This window comes from Prionailurus bengalensis, chromosome X (assembly GCF_016509475.1).
Source record: "Prionailurus bengalensis isolate Pbe53 chromosome X, Fcat_Pben_1.1_paternal_pri, whole genome shotgun sequence".
Classification (NCBI taxonomy): Eukaryota; Metazoa; Chordata; class Mammalia; order Carnivora; family Felidae; genus Prionailurus; species Prionailurus bengalensis.
The window spans coordinates 34,288,311-34,306,390 of NC_057361.1; the positions used below are offsets into that span (position 1 = coordinate 34,288,311).

At 49.0% G+C, this 18,080-nt stretch overlaps 1 protein-coding gene across 2 annotated transcripts in view; it reads left to right on the top strand.

Annotated features, from left to right (window-relative positions):
- TSPAN7 (tetraspanin 7) overlaps positions 1 to 18,080 on the top strand; it is a 125,289-nt gene that overhangs the window by 84,574 nt on the left and 22,635 nt on the right. For both annotated transcript variants that reach the window (XM_043571054.1, XM_043571055.1), the window contains exon 2: positions 16,324 to 16,512. In XM_043571054.1, the coding sequence (XP_043426989.1) occupies positions 16,324 to 16,512 (189 nt within the window). The remainder of the gene's footprint in view (positions 1 to 16,323; positions 16,513 to 18,080) is intronic.

Consider the following 18,080-nt stretch of genomic DNA (forward strand, 5'->3'; position numbering starts at 1 on the left):
AACTCACTTGCTTTTTTTATTTACTATATGATTTACTTAAAAAAAATTTTTATTACTATCCTCTAGCATTGTGGAAGGTGTTAGTTTCATATGTGTTTGAGCCTCAGGCTCTTTCTTTTCCCCAAATGAATATGTTAACAGATTGACACAGCGTGACAGCTCTTCCGACATGGTACTCTCCATATTTTCCCATTTCTCTCCCAACAACCAAGCCCTCATTCTCGAGTTGGTGGAGTCCCTGCTGCGGTACTGGAAGCCACCATCGGCTGAGCTGGCAAGTCAGAAGAGGGATGGTATTCAACCAGATTTGGCCGACGCTCAGTGTAGGCGTGAGGGTGTTCAAAGGATCCAGCCAACCCCATTGGGTTTTCAGAGAGAACTACTTCGAATGGTCCTTCGAAGAGTAGAGCGAGTACTGCAGCGGCCAGATTCCCTGATGATCGTGTCTTCACTTGAGGTTACTTGGCATCGAGCCTCGCATATGGTCAGGGGCCTGAGCCGTGTTTGGGGGAGGAGATGAGGGAATTATCTGGCCCCCCAGTAATTGCCAGCGCTGCACGCACTCCCAGGGCACCCCAACTGGGTGCCCAGGGCTTCCTCATGTAAGATGGTTCTGGCTCCTCAAGTGGGGTCTCCCCAGGACCTCTCCTGGATAAAGGGTTGTGCTGGTCACAGGACTCTCTCAAGAGGCAGTGATTTGGTCTTCCATTGGTGTCTCCTGGTGCTGCATAGATTAGAGTGTTTAAATGAGGCTGATGGGGCACCTGGGTGGCTCAATCAGTTGAGCGTCTGACTCTGGATTTTGGCTCAGGTCAAATGATCCCACGGTTTGTGGGTTCGAGCCCCATCTTGGCCTCTGCTCTGATAGCACAGAGCCTGCTTGGCATTCTCTGTCTCCCTCTCTCTCTGCTCCTCCCCCTCTCACACGCTTTCTACACCCCAGAATAAATAAATAAACATGAAAAAAAATTTTTTTAAATAAACGAGGGTACAGATGTAGACTGCCTCACAGTCTCTCCCTTGTTCCCGAGGGGAGGGATGGCCAAGTGTCTCAGTGGCAGGCATGGGAATCAGTGGGTTGCCCTGCTCCCAGCTTTTTCTGAGCGTCTGTTCTCCTAGCTCCTGCTGATAAGATGGGGCACGGGGACATGGTCCTGTCCCCGTCACAGCTGATTGCATCAGAGAGGTCACCTGACCTGAGGTCGGGCCCTCAGATTCTGTCCTCCACCAGTTGGAAATCAGTATCCAGGGCTGCTTCTCAGTCTCGGTTGGATGTTTGAATCAGGAGGTGCTCTAATGGGAGGCTCTTGTCACTGGGTAGAGAGAGCTAGTTCCCCAAGAAGGAGAGGAATGTGGTAGGCGTGCAAGAGAGGCACTTCCCAGAGCCCTTGCTGGGGGGGGGGGGGGGGAGGGGTGGGAAAAGGTAGCTCTCCTGGCTCCCGTCCTTGGAGTTACCGGCTGCTTGTGCTGCCCCTTACGATGCTTGCAGCCTTCCAGAAACCCCCCTTTTGCTCAAGGTGGCTTGCATGGCTTTTCCCTGTAGCCACACCAGCCTGTCGTTCACAATACATTCTGATTGAACAACACAAGGCAAATGAGTTGGAAGAATAATTTAGCAAAAATAACAATACCTACTGATTTCAGGGGGCAGTCCCATGGTCATAGTCACTCGCAGTGCGTACCACGACTTTGGATGGCTGTTGGCTCTGGGGGCAAACATATGGTAAGATCCAGTGCCTTCCCCCATGCCAGGAAAGCGTGTCCTTGGTCATTAGCTTGTGTGCAGTACAGGGAGGTCTCAGCAGTTCTGGCCCCTCAAATGTCCCTTAAGGAGCAGTCAGCAGGCGGGTCACTTTCAGCACACGCTGCCTGTCAGTGGGGAAGGATTGCTGCTGCTTGCTGAAAAGCCTAGCTTTCTAAAATAAGTTGCTGATGGTGACTTTCTGGGGAGGAGGGGCTTTCGTCTGTGGCTTCTGAGTTGGGGGGACCCAATTACCAAGTTGTCCTTTTCTGAAGTGCTAATTTGCTTCAGACCACAGCAGTCCTGTTTGTTTCTAAGCACAATGGAAGCAGTGCAGCAGCCTGGAATGCCACTGCCACACTCGACTGTTGGTGTCTCTCCAGTCCTTTTCTGCCTGTCGGGTCCCCATCCCACCTCTCCATCCCATGCCCTCTCCGCAACCTGAGGGTGCAAAGTGGAGGTGCCCGTTGACGTGTCCTAGATGGGACCTGTTTGCTACAAAAGGACTCTTTGTGATCACACATAGTTGGCAAAACCAAGCGCAAGGTGTCACAGGATGTACATAGTTAATAACACAGCGCCAGGAGGGACTCCTCTGTTTGCGGGGAGTGGGTTACGGGGATGCGGTAAGGTGTTCACAAAGGCCTAGAACACCGGGTAAAATGCCAGTCACAAGAGATCTGTGGAAAATCCTAAGCACGTTCACAGGAGGACGAAGTGATTACTGTCTTGGAGTGTCGGGAAAGGCCTCTCGGTGCAAAGGGCATCGCAGTTAGGCTTGGAAAGGCAGGCACGACCTGGCTGGGCGGCCGTGGGGCAGGAGGGCCGGGCACGTGGAAACCAGCAGGCGCCACGCAGGAGCGAGCTTGCCAGGGGCAGCTGTGTCATGTCAGGGGTAAAAAGTGGAGCTGTGTTTGCCCCCATCACCAGGACCAAGAGCTAATTACATAGCTTTTCCAAGGAGCTACGCACCCGTTTTATAGGGAATAGATTTCTGGTGCAATGTACCATTTACTAATAGCACCTTCTTAGATACTTTCTTTTTTTTGCTTCCAACGTCTGTCAGGTTTTTGACAGAATCTTTGTCTATATGTGAAAGGTGGGAAGGTTGCCTGTACAGGTTTTATGAATTTATCTTTAACCAGCTTCACTGATTCTTTTTTTTTTTCAACATTTATTTATTTTTGGGACAGAGAGAGACAGAGCATGAACGGGGGAGGGGCAGAGAGAGAGGGAGACACAGAATCGGAAACAGGCTCCAGACTCTGAGCCATCAGCCCAGAACCTGACGCGGGGCTCGAACTCACGGACCGCGAGATCGTGACCTGGCTGAAGTCGGACACTTAACCGACTGCGCCACCCAGGCTCCCCAGCTTCACTGATTCTTAAAGTGAGCCAGGATGTTTGACTCTAGGTGAGAAAAGGTTGAGCGTGTGTTTGCCTAGGGAAAATAAAGGCATTGTGATAATAAAGCAAGAGCTCTTTCAAGTGCCGTATCCCCCTTTAAAGAACCCAGCTCGTTTTCGTTGCAACCTCATTACACCGAACAGGTATTTCTGTTGGTCTTCATGTGACAAAATTATGTGACCTATCACTTCTTCTTTGGAGATCAAAAGAAAATACAACTTGGAGTCTGGGAAAATGGTTTCCCTGGTGCCTGTGTTGCTAACGCTCCTATTCATTCATGTATGAAAATCCAGGGAGATAATTGTCTGGGAAACACACAAAGCTTCCGGGACAATAGTCAGGATCAGAATGACTTTTCAGGCAATTCTGCCTTTCCTGCTGGCTTCCCATCCATAGGACTTCTGTCCCATGGTTGCCTCTGGAGATTCTGTGGGAGTACCCAGAAAGCTGTTTACCTTCTGTTGTCACACTTCCCAGGGCGACCCACTCCATTTTGGGCAATGCCTATTATTAGAAAGTTCTTCCCTGTATTGAGACAAAAATCTGCTCCTCTATAACTTTCCCCAATATTAAATATAGACTTCTGAGGACTGACCTAGAAACACAGGCACCACATCTAACACTGCTTGCAAAACAAATGCATTCAGAGCTCCAAACAAGTAATGTATAAATAATCTTCTGGGGCACGACCCCATTCATAAGTTGGCGCATGCCCAGTAGTGGACACGGCAAGCGTGCGCCAGGAAAGGAGAAGGGAGAAGACCGATGCTCGCAGGGTCAGTGTGTAGAGCCCATCTGTTCACACCCCTGCCTTTCCCCACGTTTCCTGCATGCTGACAACTAGAAACTGCTTTAAAAATGCGTGGAGATTGGTCCAGAATGCTGCTTTCCTCACCATTCACCTTAAGAAGCTCCTGGGGGGTGTACAGAAAGCTGGGCTTCTCTCTACATCACTCCCCTTCCTGGACCTCAGCCCTGGGAGCTCACTGGTTCTGCTCACGCTGCCGCGGGATGCGGGGAGTCGTGAGGGTGGGGGGAGCTGCCTTCCAGTCGCACAGACGGCAGTCTAACTCTGGGTTGTACCCCTTCTTAGCTCTGCGACTCCGAGCAAGTAGCCAAACCTCTCAGAGCCTCGGTTTTTAGAGCCTGTTTTTCATCAGCAAAACAGAGATCAAGAGTAAATGTGATGAAGCATGAAAGGAGCATGCCATTTATCACAGGCATGTACACAGGTGACTGATTCCGGTCCGTGCTCTTGGTTTGTGAAGGACGGATCACCTCCCCCTTCCAGGCTGTGGGGCAGGCAGATACGTCACCAACCGCCTCAGCTGGCAACTCAGCCCACCGCTTTGGGTCCACACTACTTTGAAAGTCACTGGCTCGGACTTCCACAGCCTCAGAGTGGGTTGCCCTCATATATATATTTCAGCCACAGCTTCTTGGTGTTTGGGTTTCCCCCCTCCCCCGCCCCAGGGTAAAACCCAGAACACTTTAGTTTCCTAAACTTGTCCCAGAACGTGCTACAGTTTTCTGTTTGCATCTTTGATTCTTCAGATTGGCGGTCCTCGCGTAGATTTGTGTGTGAAGTGTGTGATATTTAACACTTCCGGCTCATCCCAGCATACACATCAGGATATTTAGTCCCCATCCTGGTTCGTTTAAAGTATCAAGCTGTAGCTTGGAGCAGAACGTGTTTCCGTTTCTATAGATTTGCGTGCTTGAGAGAGGAGAAATAATGGGATAGCCTTTTAAAATAAATCGGTTAGTGACTAGGCCTGCAGGGTTTTTTTTGTTTTTTGTTTTTTGTTTTTTTAATTCTGGCCGCCAGATTCTCAGGGTTGAGAACCAACCTGGCATTGTTGCCAGCATGGATGACACTGGCTTCTGGGCTTTTCTTACAGAGGAGTTAGGGGCACAGGTCAGCTACTTAAGAGGATGTTAAGAGAAGGCAGTGGTTGCGGGCCAGGGCTTTGAGTGCCTATTCTGCCACTTAGTGGGGATGACCTCAGGCAAGGTTTATAGGATTATTACGAGATTGAGCTGGACAGAGCATTAAAGCACTTAGCAGCGTGCCCGGCACACAGTAAGCTCCTCCACCAACCGCCACCCCCCCCCCCCGCCGGCCCTCACTGTTGTACATTTTTTGAGAGACAAAGCGTGCTGGTATAAGCACTGCTCATTCTCTTGACTCCTAACCATCAATTATTGACCTCATGGAGTTATAGGATGTTAGAGCCTCGAATTACATTTCCATTAGTGGATCAGACCTAGCCATGCCCGGGCTCTCTCATTTAGTCCCCCTTGTGGTCACAAGCAGACGTTTGTGAAGCGGTGGGCTGGATCAGAAACGAATTGGCCAAGGAACGGGGTTTTATCTGAGTAAAGCTGCCTGGACCCTGAGAGTCAAGTCCACTATTTGGTTTCTTTAGTGCAGTGTCAGTGACCATAGGTCTTCTGTCCTTCTGTCCTCCAAAGCTCACACTGGCCTACCAGCCTGTCATCTTGTAGTCAATCACTTAACACATATTTACCGAGCACCTACTATGGGGAGGCATTTGTCTGGGCTTTGGGGATACATCAGTGAAACAGGCAAAATTCCCCACCCTCATGGAGCTTAAATTCGTTTGGGGAGACAGACCAAGAGAGTAAATCAAATAGCATTTGGAGATGGTAAGTGTGCTGGAGAAAAATAAAGGATGAAAAGGCATAAGGAATGCCAGAGAGGCAGGGTTCTAGTTTTAAATCGTGTCGTGAGGGGAAGGGCTCGTTCTCACTCAGAAATGAGAGATCTCTGAAGTCCAGGCAGAGGAAAGAGCAAGTGCAAAGTCCCTGAGGCAGGAAGCAGGCCAAGAGTATTCTGGAGGAGCAAAAAGGCCCAGGAGGGCTGGAGCCGAGTAAGCACGGAGGGAGCCACTGGAGGTCCCATCAGAAGAACCAGGGAGGGGTGCACCGGCTCCCGCTCTGCAAAGTGGGATGTGTGGAAGGTTTTGAGCAAAGGGCAAGGGTAGAGACAGGGAGAGATGCCAGGGATGGTGGCTGGGCCCAAGTGGCAGTGGTAAACATGGCAAAGTATCCTCTTTGTGCGTTTCTGGAATGACTGAATTATTTTTCTTTTTTTGCCAAGAACATGTGTTACCTAAAGTTAATTCCTGCGATACCCTGTCAATATCAGACATCTGAATAGTGCCCATGTCTCTTATTTGGTGGCAGTGTCACATATGCGTGCGATGTGGATATTTGAATATTGAGAGGAAGGTTAAATAAGTCACTAATACAGATGAGTTTTTGTCTTCCCTTGAATCATCTCAGGGGAAAGTTCGGACCACCGAAAGACCACCACCACCTTACCATTTGCGTAAGAATCTTGTTATTGAACAGGTGGTTCTACTCATTTAAAAATGGCCCCTCTTCTGGCATTACGTCTCATCAGTGCCAAGTTCATCTGAAAAGAGGCAGGAGCTCGCCTAGCCCCTCAGCCCCCATTAACACAAAGCCAGATCGAGCACAGGCCTTCAGGGATTGCCTTGCTGTCTACATTCTCGCTTCTTGTTTGCTTTAGATGTGTATATATACATGTAGGATTGTTGGGGGTTTTTTGGTATTTTGAAGATGATATGTAAAAATTTTGCAAAGAAAATTTTCCCTTTTGCGCATAATGGAACTCCAGGAAAGCAAAACCTGTTCAACAACATAATCATGAGGGAGACCTGTGCTGTTCAGCCACAGATTGGCATTTAGAGTCATACGTATGGAGTTGCTGATAGGAGTAGTTTATGCACATTCGTTCCCACCCAGCAACTCCCAAGGACATGGCCACTGGAAGGGAGCTCAGTTTGAAGACGAGATCACCACAAGGTTCAGTCCGCATTTATTGATCTCCCGCTGGGTGTTCACTGTGGGCACAGTGACTGGCTTTCAAATTAAAAAAACAATGGGAATCATCCTCAGACAAGCAGCGATTCTATTAAATGGGCATTAGGACAGAATGTCTGAACGACCTGTTGTCTTGTAAGATCAGACCCAGGTTGTGTGTGGGTGAGGCTCCGGTGGGTACAGAGGAGGTAACCGACCTTATTTCCTCCCACAAGACTCTGCAAATCGTAATATATACACAATTAACAACACAAGATGGGATAAATGTGCAGTCAGCAGAAACTTTCTGTCAATGGGTATTAATAATATAGTTGCAGCTCTTGTTTGTAAGCTTACACTGACATGATCTTTTTTTTTTTTTTAATACCTCTTCTTATTAGTGTGGAATTTGATCCATCTTTTCACAGCACTGGTCCGCTCATAGGTCACCTGAGGAAAGGAAGCACAGCACTTCTGTGGTTGCTCAGCCACCTGCTCATGACACTAAGGCTGTTTGTTGGTGTCCCTGGTGCTCACCTGCCTGTGTGTGTGTGTGTGTGTGTGTGTGTGTGTGTGTGTGTGTGTGTTAACCGGGCCAACAGATTTTAAATCTGAGCGAGATCAACTTGGGGGTTCTGTGGAGGGGGTGTGGCACAGAGGGAATCCCCCAGACATTAAGCTTCTGTCACTTTAGCCACTGCAGCTGCTCCTGATTCCTAAGTACACAAATCTCCTCCTAAGTGGCTTCACTGCCCCAATTCTTAATAGGCACTCACCTATATGCCATCTATTTATATATCTGGGTCATCCGTGCAACCAGAGGTGTGAGCTACGCCCAGACAGACTTAACCTCTGCTTTGTTCACTCGCTTCTCTTACATGCTCCTAGAGGCTTGAAGTTGGAGGAGGACACTCCCTGTTGGCGTAAATCAAACACCCAAGTCCAGTGGTCACCACTTTCAGGGAGAACTCGACAATACTTACCAACGGGGGAAAAAAATGCCAAGAAGCTCAGAATAAGCTGCCCTTAAAATTTCTCCCTGATACAACGGAACGTTTCTCAACGTGCTAATAAGCATGAAGCGAAATTCTTTTTGGCTTCTGGGGCCTTCCTTTGTGGATTTGTTTTTTGTTTTGTTCTGGTTTGGTTGTTTATTTGTTTGTTGTTTGAGAGGGAGCAGACCTGAAGTCCAGAACCTTTTAGGCTGCCCATTCTTTCTCATTTCCTAGTAGGGTATACAGGGTCCCTAATAACATGTTGGGACATTTCCTATGACCCTTTGTTGAATAGTGGAATTAATATAAGGTGGAACCGGTTGGGCTAATTCAAAAGGGGTCTAGTAATTGAAGTAGTAAAAGGCTGTGTGAGTGAAGTGGTCTTTACTATGATTTTAGCAGCTGTGTCACCTTGACTTCCTGTGGTCGGCCTACCTCCACCATGTCTCCACCACATCCGGACCCAGTTTTTAATTCAGGAAGGACTGCCAACAGTGATCCATTTCCACCGCTTCCTGGGCCCCTAGGACATTAGAGATTGTCCAGTCTCCAGCCAGCCACCTGCTTGAGGGCCCCTCCCCAGCTAGACTCCCGCAGGCTGAGTACAAAACTCGGACAGCACAGGCCCCGGGTGAACGCTGTTGACGAGCGTGGTCTGCACCCTAGCTAGTGGCGGGGCCTGCTCTTGGCCCCTCTGAGGGACGCTGGGCACCTCAAAGAAGCACGTAAAACTTTCGTACTGGAAGGGCTCCTGTAGGTGTTCCTGAGGCCAGTCCCGTCATTTCACAGAGAAAGAAGGAAGGCACAGATCTGCGACGGGCGGGAGCTGGTGGTTGCATATTTAAGGCCTCCGGGAGGACAGGAAGCATCGTTTGATGGAATTAAAGCATTCCTGGAGCTGTTTCCTATGACACGATCAGCCGCTTCACTACGTAAGCGTAAGTGAAGAAAGGCCTGTGGTGAGCCCACAGCCAGAGCTGGAATTCCTGACTTTTCATAGGGCTGTTCAAAGCCCTTTTCATATTTTCCGAAGCATCTATGTAGAATCCTTTAGACAGTGTGCGCATCAGACCCTGGCTGCTCAGTGACAAGATCCAAGCAGAAGCCAGAGTTTGTGACAAGTCACTGCGCGCTCGTGACCTAACTCCTGGAATTTGAATTCTAGGAATCGGCTACAGGACGACACAATATTGAAACATAAAATGCAATTGTAGTGGGCTTTACCGGGTATACAAAAGACTACCATGCCCATTGGCGTACTCGGGGCCCGTGAACTGTGCTGTCCTTTTGTTTCCCAGAAGTGTTTAGAGAAGGAAGAAGTCCCTTTCTTCGAGTCTCCCACTTCTCCTGTTGGAAGCCCCCTTCACAGACTTGTCCATTCGGTTCTGCATCTCCTCCGTCTTCCCCAAATTCCGGCCCCAGTTCCCCACATTCTAGTGATGGCGTCCTTCCCACCATCCTCTGCTTCTGTTTCCTAAGACACAACGGTCCCTCGGCTGTCACTTCCGGCCTCAGCCCTGACTTGCCTCTGCGACTCTCTCCCAGACTGGAGTCGCACATCCACGGGTGCCTTCTGAATATTCCCTGCGGGGCCTTTGGTCACCTCAAATCCAGTAGAAAACAGGGCCAGGACCGGATGGTCTCTGAGTTTCCTATTGGTTCTCAAACCCAGGTTTAACAAACCCGTGTTTAAGATCATCTCAGTTCTCTCCCTTTCCTCAAACTTCCCCATCCGCTTTTAATGATCGCACTAATCTCCCCATTACGTAAGTTGTATAATGTGTGCTCTCTTCCACATATACTGTAGCCACAAAAGCCAGGGAGCAAAATTGGCTGACATACTCGCTGAGAGAGGAGCAGCTCAGAGCATATGTCTTCACTGCTCTCAGGATGACACGGGCATCTTCATATAAAAAGTAAGGCTTGTTGTCATGCTAGTGACCCTTATACATTTTTGAGCGTCTCTTTAAAACTGCGATGCATGACCCCCTGGGCAGCTTTTTCTTTCCTTGTCTTCCCCGGCAACCAGTTGTCACCTCGGAGAGCTGGCGGAACAGTAGGCGTGGAGTCCACAGATGAGCCGACTTTCCTACTCCCACTGCTGACGGTTTGTCAGTCACGGGGGGGACCTAATAAACTCTCTTGTGTTCCTTTGCCCAATGGGCACGTCCCTAAATAGATTCCAGAGTGAATAAGCACGACGACGTGGAGATTCTGATTTGGTGCATCACAACATTAGAGCTGCAGGGAAGCCCTGGACATCAGGCCTCTCCACCTCCTGATCTTACTGAAGAGGGGACGGAGGCCCAGGAAGGTTAGGTGAACTGCCCAAAGTCACACAGCTGACTTGTGACAAACGGCGGCCCCAGCCCTGGTATCCCGACTCCCAGCCCACAGCTCTTTCCTTCACCTGCCTTTTAAACATACCGGCTCCCCTGCGGCCCCTCATCTGGACAGGGCTCTCCAGCCCCCTGGAAAACCCCAATAAATTCCACCTCCTGGTCCAAAACAGTGTTTTCAAAAATACCGTGTTATACAATCTTAAGTTGTAAATGTGATGGATCCGCACCCTTACTACTTCAAGTTTAAAGAGAAAACCACGACGTGGTGGAAACTGCTGATTTGTCTGCCTTCCTGTGTGTTTTATCCACATGCACAAAATCAGGTCAGAACACCTTCCAAGCCGTGCAGAGATGCCCTCCCCCGCAGCCTCCTCAGCATCACGCTTCAAGGAAGAATGGGCAGAAAGCACAGTTTGCTGGTTCCTTCTGAAAACCTAACTCCTGAGGACCCTCTATTTTCAGGATTTAATCACTGTTTTAATTATTACTTAGTTGTATTTATTGTCATTACTGTATGTATGGAGTTTCTGTGCCATATAGTTTTTCTGAGGTATAGAATCGTCTGGAGTGGGGGAAGAACATTTGACAATGCCTCTGCTCTGCACAGAGTCGCCAGGGGTGAATTAACCTATAGACCCCTAGGATGAGTGAACCTTGGCTTTCACCTAAAATGCTATCTAGCTGAGATTTCGGCCCACAACTTCTCCTGTGTGTTTCTTTAGGCTGGCTTTAGTTCCTGTGCTTTGTATCCCATTTGGCTTCTTAGGATGGGGTGTCTTCAGGGCGCCTGCGTGGCTCAGTCGGTTAACAAAGTCGGTCCAACTTTGGCTCAGGTCATGATCTCACGGTTCATGGAATGGAGTCCTGCCATCGGGCTGTGTGCTGCCAGCTCAGAGCCTGGAGCCTGCTTCGAATTCTGTGTCTCCCTCTCTCTGCCCCTCCATCCATCTCTCTCTCAATCTCTCTCTCTCTCTCTCTCTCTCTCTCTCTCTCTCTCAAAAATAAGTAAACATTAAAAAAAATTTTGTTGAAGGATGGGGTGTCTTCGAGAGAGCTTGTGCTTCTGTAAGTCAATTTTTCATTGTCTTTTCTTTAATTCCGTAACACGTGGGTTCATGAGCCCCACCTACAAGAACAGATACACATTATTCCAACGGTGACACAAGCGTGTATTTAGCATCTCATACAGTTAAAGAAAGAAAAAATACAGGGACTTTGCACCATCAGACCCATACCAGGCATAGCCTTTCATGGTAAGACAGGAGCTGCTGCTGCTGCTGCCGCCGCTTAGTCAGAGGGCTGTGGTCTGTGTGCAGAAGAGGCAGCGGGCCCAAGTTCAATGCCTGTGGGCGCGTGAGAAACATAGAAGCGCTGTATCTCTGGCTCCTCTCTGAGGATCAGGACGCTGCAGGGACAATTGAGAGACTTCCCTGCATTAGCTGTGTTGACCTGGCGGGAGCAAAGGACCGTGCTGATCTCTGCCACTGCTACCCCAATATCCACTTTAGGATGAAACCAAACCTCAGTAAGTCTCTTCCAGAGCGTTTTGGACACCCCGTGATATACTGGCAAACCTACCCGTGGTATCCTTTCAATGTAATTTTAAGGTAATGTGAGCCATCACATGTCCTAGTTCTGATTTACCTTTTCTACTGCTACCATTATAAGTTTTTTGGCCTCATCGCCAAGCCTAAATTAGAAGTAGTGGGGGTACATCGCTGTCTGTATATCTTGAGCTGTACAGGAAGCACACAGAATATGTCGAGCCACCCCGGGATGCTAGGAACGATATGAGACCGAGCCTCAGCCTGGCTACTGCCGGCAGGCGCTGGGCCTGCCCTCCTGGCTTGTGGTTGACGTGAGGGTGTATGGGAGCCGGCGGTACCTTCCCCAGGCCACTTGTGTGGGCTCTGATCTCCAGGCTCTGATCTGTCCCCTCTTAAGCCACACCGTTGGCTCCTTGCTAATGGAGTCTTCCGAGAAAGAAACATAAATTCCTTGAGAAAGCTAAAGCAGTGACACAATGATTGGCTTAGAAAGTTCAGGTGTCTGAGGTGCCCGGACACAGAATTGCTTTGGTGAGCCCTGAGCCTCGCGTGTGCTTGTAAAGGTAAACGCAGGGGTGAGTGTGCGTGGGTGAGTGCTGACAAGAACCAAGGGGAAAATGACACAGACAACGAAGACTTTTGCATTTGACTTGTCTTTGTATGTTTCTTTTCCTTGGTGAGAAGCATTATTATAGTAGGCAAAAAGAGAAAGCACTAGATTGTGTGTTACGGAGCTTCAGCCCTTTGCCGGTAGTTTTTTCCTTCAACAGCCTGGCACTTTCGTCCACCAGCACTGCCACCAGCAAGTAGGGTTTTACTCACTGCAGGGCGCACCGCAGCCCAACCTTCTCTCCCTTGTCCATCTCATCGTTTCTTCTTTGCCCTTAGCATTATGATTTCCCCGGATCACGGCACCTGCCTGGATTGGCATTCTTACCATTTCTGAGAGTTCCTAGCAGAGATTCAGAGAGTATGGCAGGGAGATGGCTAACATGAAACTTCTTTCCCCTCCTCACATCCGCAATCGGCTGTGTATCCGTCCGTGCAGCAGACACACAGCTCCTGCCCTCGAGGGAGGTCACAGTCCTGGATGTGCACAGGAGGAGGAAAGGGCGCAGCACGACGATGGCATAAGTTCTGTGTAAGGAGGCTGGGAGGCGTGGGCACAGTATGCCGAACGAGCTTAGGATGTAGATAGGTAGTGGTAGGAAGGGGAAGAATTCTAGGTAAGGGGATCATCACGAGCAAACTTTGAGAAGCAGTAAAGCACAGGAAGTACACGGAGAACAGCTCCATTGTACTGGAACTACACAGAGTGCAGAAAGACTAAGGAGGGAGATGCGGTTGCAGAGGCGGGTCCTGTTTGTGCAAAACACCTTGCGTATGTGGGGCTCGGGCTTCCAGACGCAGAGCTGGTCGCTCAGGGATCTTTGAGTGTGAGAAGAGCAACATTGGAGAAGGTCTTTTCTCTCTGGGCTGTTCTTAGATTCCTACCAGAGAGGTGCTGGGTGGAGAAAGGGCTCCTTAGAGGGTGACTGACCTGGTCAAGTTCAAGATACTGGATGGCTTTTCTCCCATACAATGTGGTGCCCACAGTGTTGTGTTTCTTTGCGTCCATTGGCAGTCTTTAAGAGGTACCTCTGAGGTCTGCAAAAATAGCCTTTTAATTTTAATGTAATTTACATGTTATGAAGATTTTCATAAGTTGTTATCATAGGTTTTGCACCTTACGTGAGAGAGGTGTCCTATACAAAAGCGGTGGTTGCATTCTGAGAAAGTACTTTTTGAAAGGAGGAAAGGGATAGAAATGTTGATACCGTTAGCCTTAAAAGCCAGATTTCTGTTAACTTTGATATACTGCATTCACTATTTGTTATGATGGTAAGTGAACTTGATGAAATGACTGGTCCCAGAAATCTAAGCTATCAGACTCTCATGTTTGGTCACTAAAGCCATCGCACCCCAATAGCGACTGGCAGTAGGTGTGTAAAAATGAGCTGCTCAGTGCATGTCTGAAGCGTTACTGAATCTTTGGAGGCAGTCACATGAAATAGCAAGTCTGTGGATGAGACTTATATTCAGCCTGAACAGTGACTGGCTTAACTGAGTTTTTAGTTCTGTTCAGAACATTTATGCTGTGACATCTACAACATTAGGCAGATAACGGTAGAGTGGGAAGCAGAGGCAGAGGTTTTTCTCTGATTCCATTTTAAGGCCCCTCACAGTATTCACCCGATGGAGCAGCTTTGTAAGTATATGACATTCAAAGGACTCTTATGAAGAAGAGGTTCTAAGACCCAAAGAAATGAAATCTATGTGTTTGGCAATGAATATTTAGCGTTTCCTCTGTGCCTGGCGCTGTGCTGAGCATTGAGTGATAAAAGCTCAGGCACTATCCTTCGTCCCTAGTGTTCACCGCATTCTTACCCCTAATGAGCGGAGAGTTCAATTTTGATTCTGGTGGATAAAAAGCATTTTATGTTTCCATTTTATGCTTCCATGTGGCAGAAGAGGCTGTTCACGAGAGGTAGTTTCTTTAGCAGCCACCAGGTGTCAGCAAAGGACTTGAAACTCTTGACCGCGTCTGCATTCTTGGTTTTCTGAACTCCCTGAGGCCCCTATTGGAACTTTTCAAAGGCAGTAGACCTGCACTGGGCCACCTTCGCCTAAATATTAGTGTCAAATGCTTTCTCCTCAAGACTGCATCGCATTTATTCACCTTTCCCTTATAAAACTAGCACTAGTCCCTCGATCTTTTTCTGATTTAAAGCTTCTAATTCGGTCTTTTCACAGTGATGGTTCTACAGAGTAAAAGGCAATCATGGTGGGGGTGGGGGAATATCACCAACCTCTTGCTTTTTCCACTCATCCCTTCCACCAAATAGAAGAGAAGCAGTCTGATGGTGGAGCTTGGTGGATCCAGACTGCAGAAGGAGTTTTCAGAGTGTACAGGAGAGAGGCCCAGGCATCTTCACTGGCCCTGCCACCTGGCTCCTTGTGTAGCATGTGTTTGGGACAGTGTGTTGATTGACAGGGGAAACCTTGGCATGGTGGGTATTGGTTTGTATCATACGGCTTTGCTCCCGTTTCTCATCTCATCACGCCCCCTCGCTGGGATGGCCAGGCGGGACAGGAAGCAGGAGGCATTTGGTATAGGACATTAGGCGATAGGGTGGGACAAAACTGGGGAAGGCTGTCCCTGGACACCCGGGCTTCTCTCAAGCTTCATGCGGTGTCAGAAGAGGTGGCCGTTAGAGGGATGTCAGTTTGAATGAGCTGCTAAGCTACTGGGAAACTGAAGGAGAGACCAGCTGGGGAGATAAAGACAGAAAGTCAAGTGCTGGCTTTAGCCACTGATGCTGCTGGGTTGTGTGGCCTGCAAGGGAGGGAGAGTAAGGCATAGCATGTAGCCCCAAGTCTACCCCCTGAAGTAAGGGCCCGATTGATGCAAGGTTCTGCAGTTTAGACATGCTGTGGGGATTTCCTTTGGACCAATCAGCGGGATTTGCCAAATCGCATTACAGCTAATTCCAGGAACTACTCAGATGCTTCTGTTGTTTTGTATTGACTAAAGCACTGTAAATAAGGAAGTGTATCCATAGGGATTCAAAAGTATTTTGAATGTTTTGCTTTTGTAGAGATCTTTGCTATAATAGTGAAAGAAAATCATCTTGCTCCTTATAACATCATGCGAAATGTCCTCAAAACGTACCATATCCAGAGGAACCTGGCTAGCTCAGTCTGTAGAGTGTGTAACTCTTGATCTCAGGGTCATGAGTTCAAGTCCCACATTGGACATGAAGCCTACTTTAAATTAATTAGTTAATTTTTAAAAATCGCACGAAAGCCACACATGCTATTGAAGAGGGTGGCTCGGCACTGGGCAGCGGCTCTCCCGGGGAGGGCTCTCACACCTGCATTGGCATGCAGTTTTAATTCTCTTTAATTTTTTTACAAGTTTATTTACTTATTTTGAGAGAGGACAGGGGAGGGGCAGAGACAGAGGGGGGCAGATGATCCAAAGCGGGCTCCATGTGGACAGCAGAGAGCCAGATGTGGGGCTCGAACTCACGAACCGTGAGATCGTGACCTGAGCCGAGGTTGGACGCTTAACCAGCTGAGCCACCCAGGCGCCCCGCATGCATTTTTTTCAAAACAGTTTTAAAGACAAAGTTTCTTATTATCAGCTTGACTTCCAGTTCATGTGAAAACTGCCTGTGGGTTTGTGTAAGGGACAGGTCGAATCGTACAAAACAAAAGGGTGTTTACACTGTGATGCCTTTGAGCCACCCGTCTCCCACATTTCCCACTGCTCCGGGGACTCCTGCAGCAAGCGCCACTTGCCCACGGGAACGTGAGTCTTCGCATCCAAGCCACATCGCCGCGTCGATTCCCAGCTTCACAGTTTCACGCTCCCTTCTCCTCCCTGCTCTTTTCAGATCACTGGCGTGATCCTGCTGGCTGTTGGAGTCTGGGGCAAACTCACTCTGGGCACCTACATCTCCCTGATCGCCGAGAACTCCACAAATGCCCCCTATGTGCTCATCGGGACCGGCACCACTATTGTGGTGTTTGGCCTGTTTGGATGCTTTGCGACATGCCGTGGTAGCCCGTGGATGCTGAAGCTGGTGAGTGTGTCACGACATAATACTGCTTTTTCGATTACTTTTTGAAACCACAGAAATCACACGAAAGTGACATGGCCCATCTTGAAGCCACAGACAAGACCTTCATAGGCGTTGCCTCTAATCTTAGTCCAGACCCTTGTCTAATCCACCGTCTAATGCCCTAGAGGGCAAAAAAACCCCAAACACAGCTTGGCACACACACGCAAAAAGCCAGTTCTCATCCCTCGAAGTGGGTGGTGACAGAGCAGTGGCCAGTGGTTCCACCAAGCCATTTATATCCTCATGGCAAGACGCCTTGGGTTAGTTTTGAAGTGTTTCTCCCACGTCTCTTCAGGTATGTGACGTGCAGTGTGGGCGGGCAGCACCCCTAACATGAGCAGCCTTTCCTCTCCAAGTTCCCACTAGAGCAATACTTCCTGCCTCCTTGAACTTGTCCGTGCTTGGCTGAGTGGGCACACTCTTCTCTGAACCTGCACACCCGAGCTCAGTGCTATGGGAGTCGAGCTAAGCCAGAGCTTCCCCGCTCGACAGAGGGTTGGCGCAGGAGCAGATTTTGACTGCCAGCCCAGCGCTGGGCGCCTTTACTATAATAGGACACTCGGCGTGATGTTCCCCAAAGGGCAAGGGGCAGGCTGCTGAAAGGCTGTTACCATGATTCTTAACGTTCTGGTGGACTCATTGCCCCCTGCCCGTGCTCACTGCCTATGCTAATAAGAGTTCATGTTCAAGGATTTTATAGATAAAAGGTAGCAAGGGCCTCTCCTCAAAAGAACAATTTGTTTGAAGAGATTGATTTCAGATGTCCCATTTTGTGAAAGGGGAGAGTGGAGAGTCTGTCCGCACTGTGCTGCCCATACTTCCTTGTTTAGCCCTAGATTAGAGGACATTTCATACCCTCTAGTGACAGAGATGGGTGTGAGGATGACTCTCTCCAAAGGAACCACCTTCCAAACTGGCACTGATCAGTCCCTCTCTCGACAGCCTCACGGAAGTAGTGTTTGATTCAGCCACTTCTGTCCTGCAGACCACGCAGGAGGTTGATGGCCTGGCCACCACTGATTCTTCCGGGTTGGTGGAAAAGCCAGAGCGAGGCCACATTGAGGCATTTCTGCTGCTGTCACCTGCTACTCTATGCTGGCCTCCCGAGTCTACCTTCTAGTACTTCTGAGAAGCACTAGGATTTCTTTCTGTCTGGTGTGATAGTCCTCAATTCTGGATGCCTGCTTAAATCACCTGGGCCGCTTTTGAAAGACACCTTCACCAGGGTCCCACCTTCAGCCAACCAAACCAGACTCCACAGCAGCGAGGCCAACCGCCACAGTCTCTAAAAGCCATTTAGGAGATTCCATCCTACAGCGAAGGTTGAGAGCCTCCCGTTCAGTACAACGAGTAGCAAGGGAGGATTAACTTGAAAGGACCAGAAGAGAAAGATGGCTAGGAATTCATCCGTCCGAACAAGAAGGGAGGAGACCTGGCTTACGTCTCTAGTGGCCGAGATGTAACCTCTTTGGGCCTGTCCCCATTTGTGAAAGAACAGCATTGGACTAACTCACCAAGGTTTCTTCCCG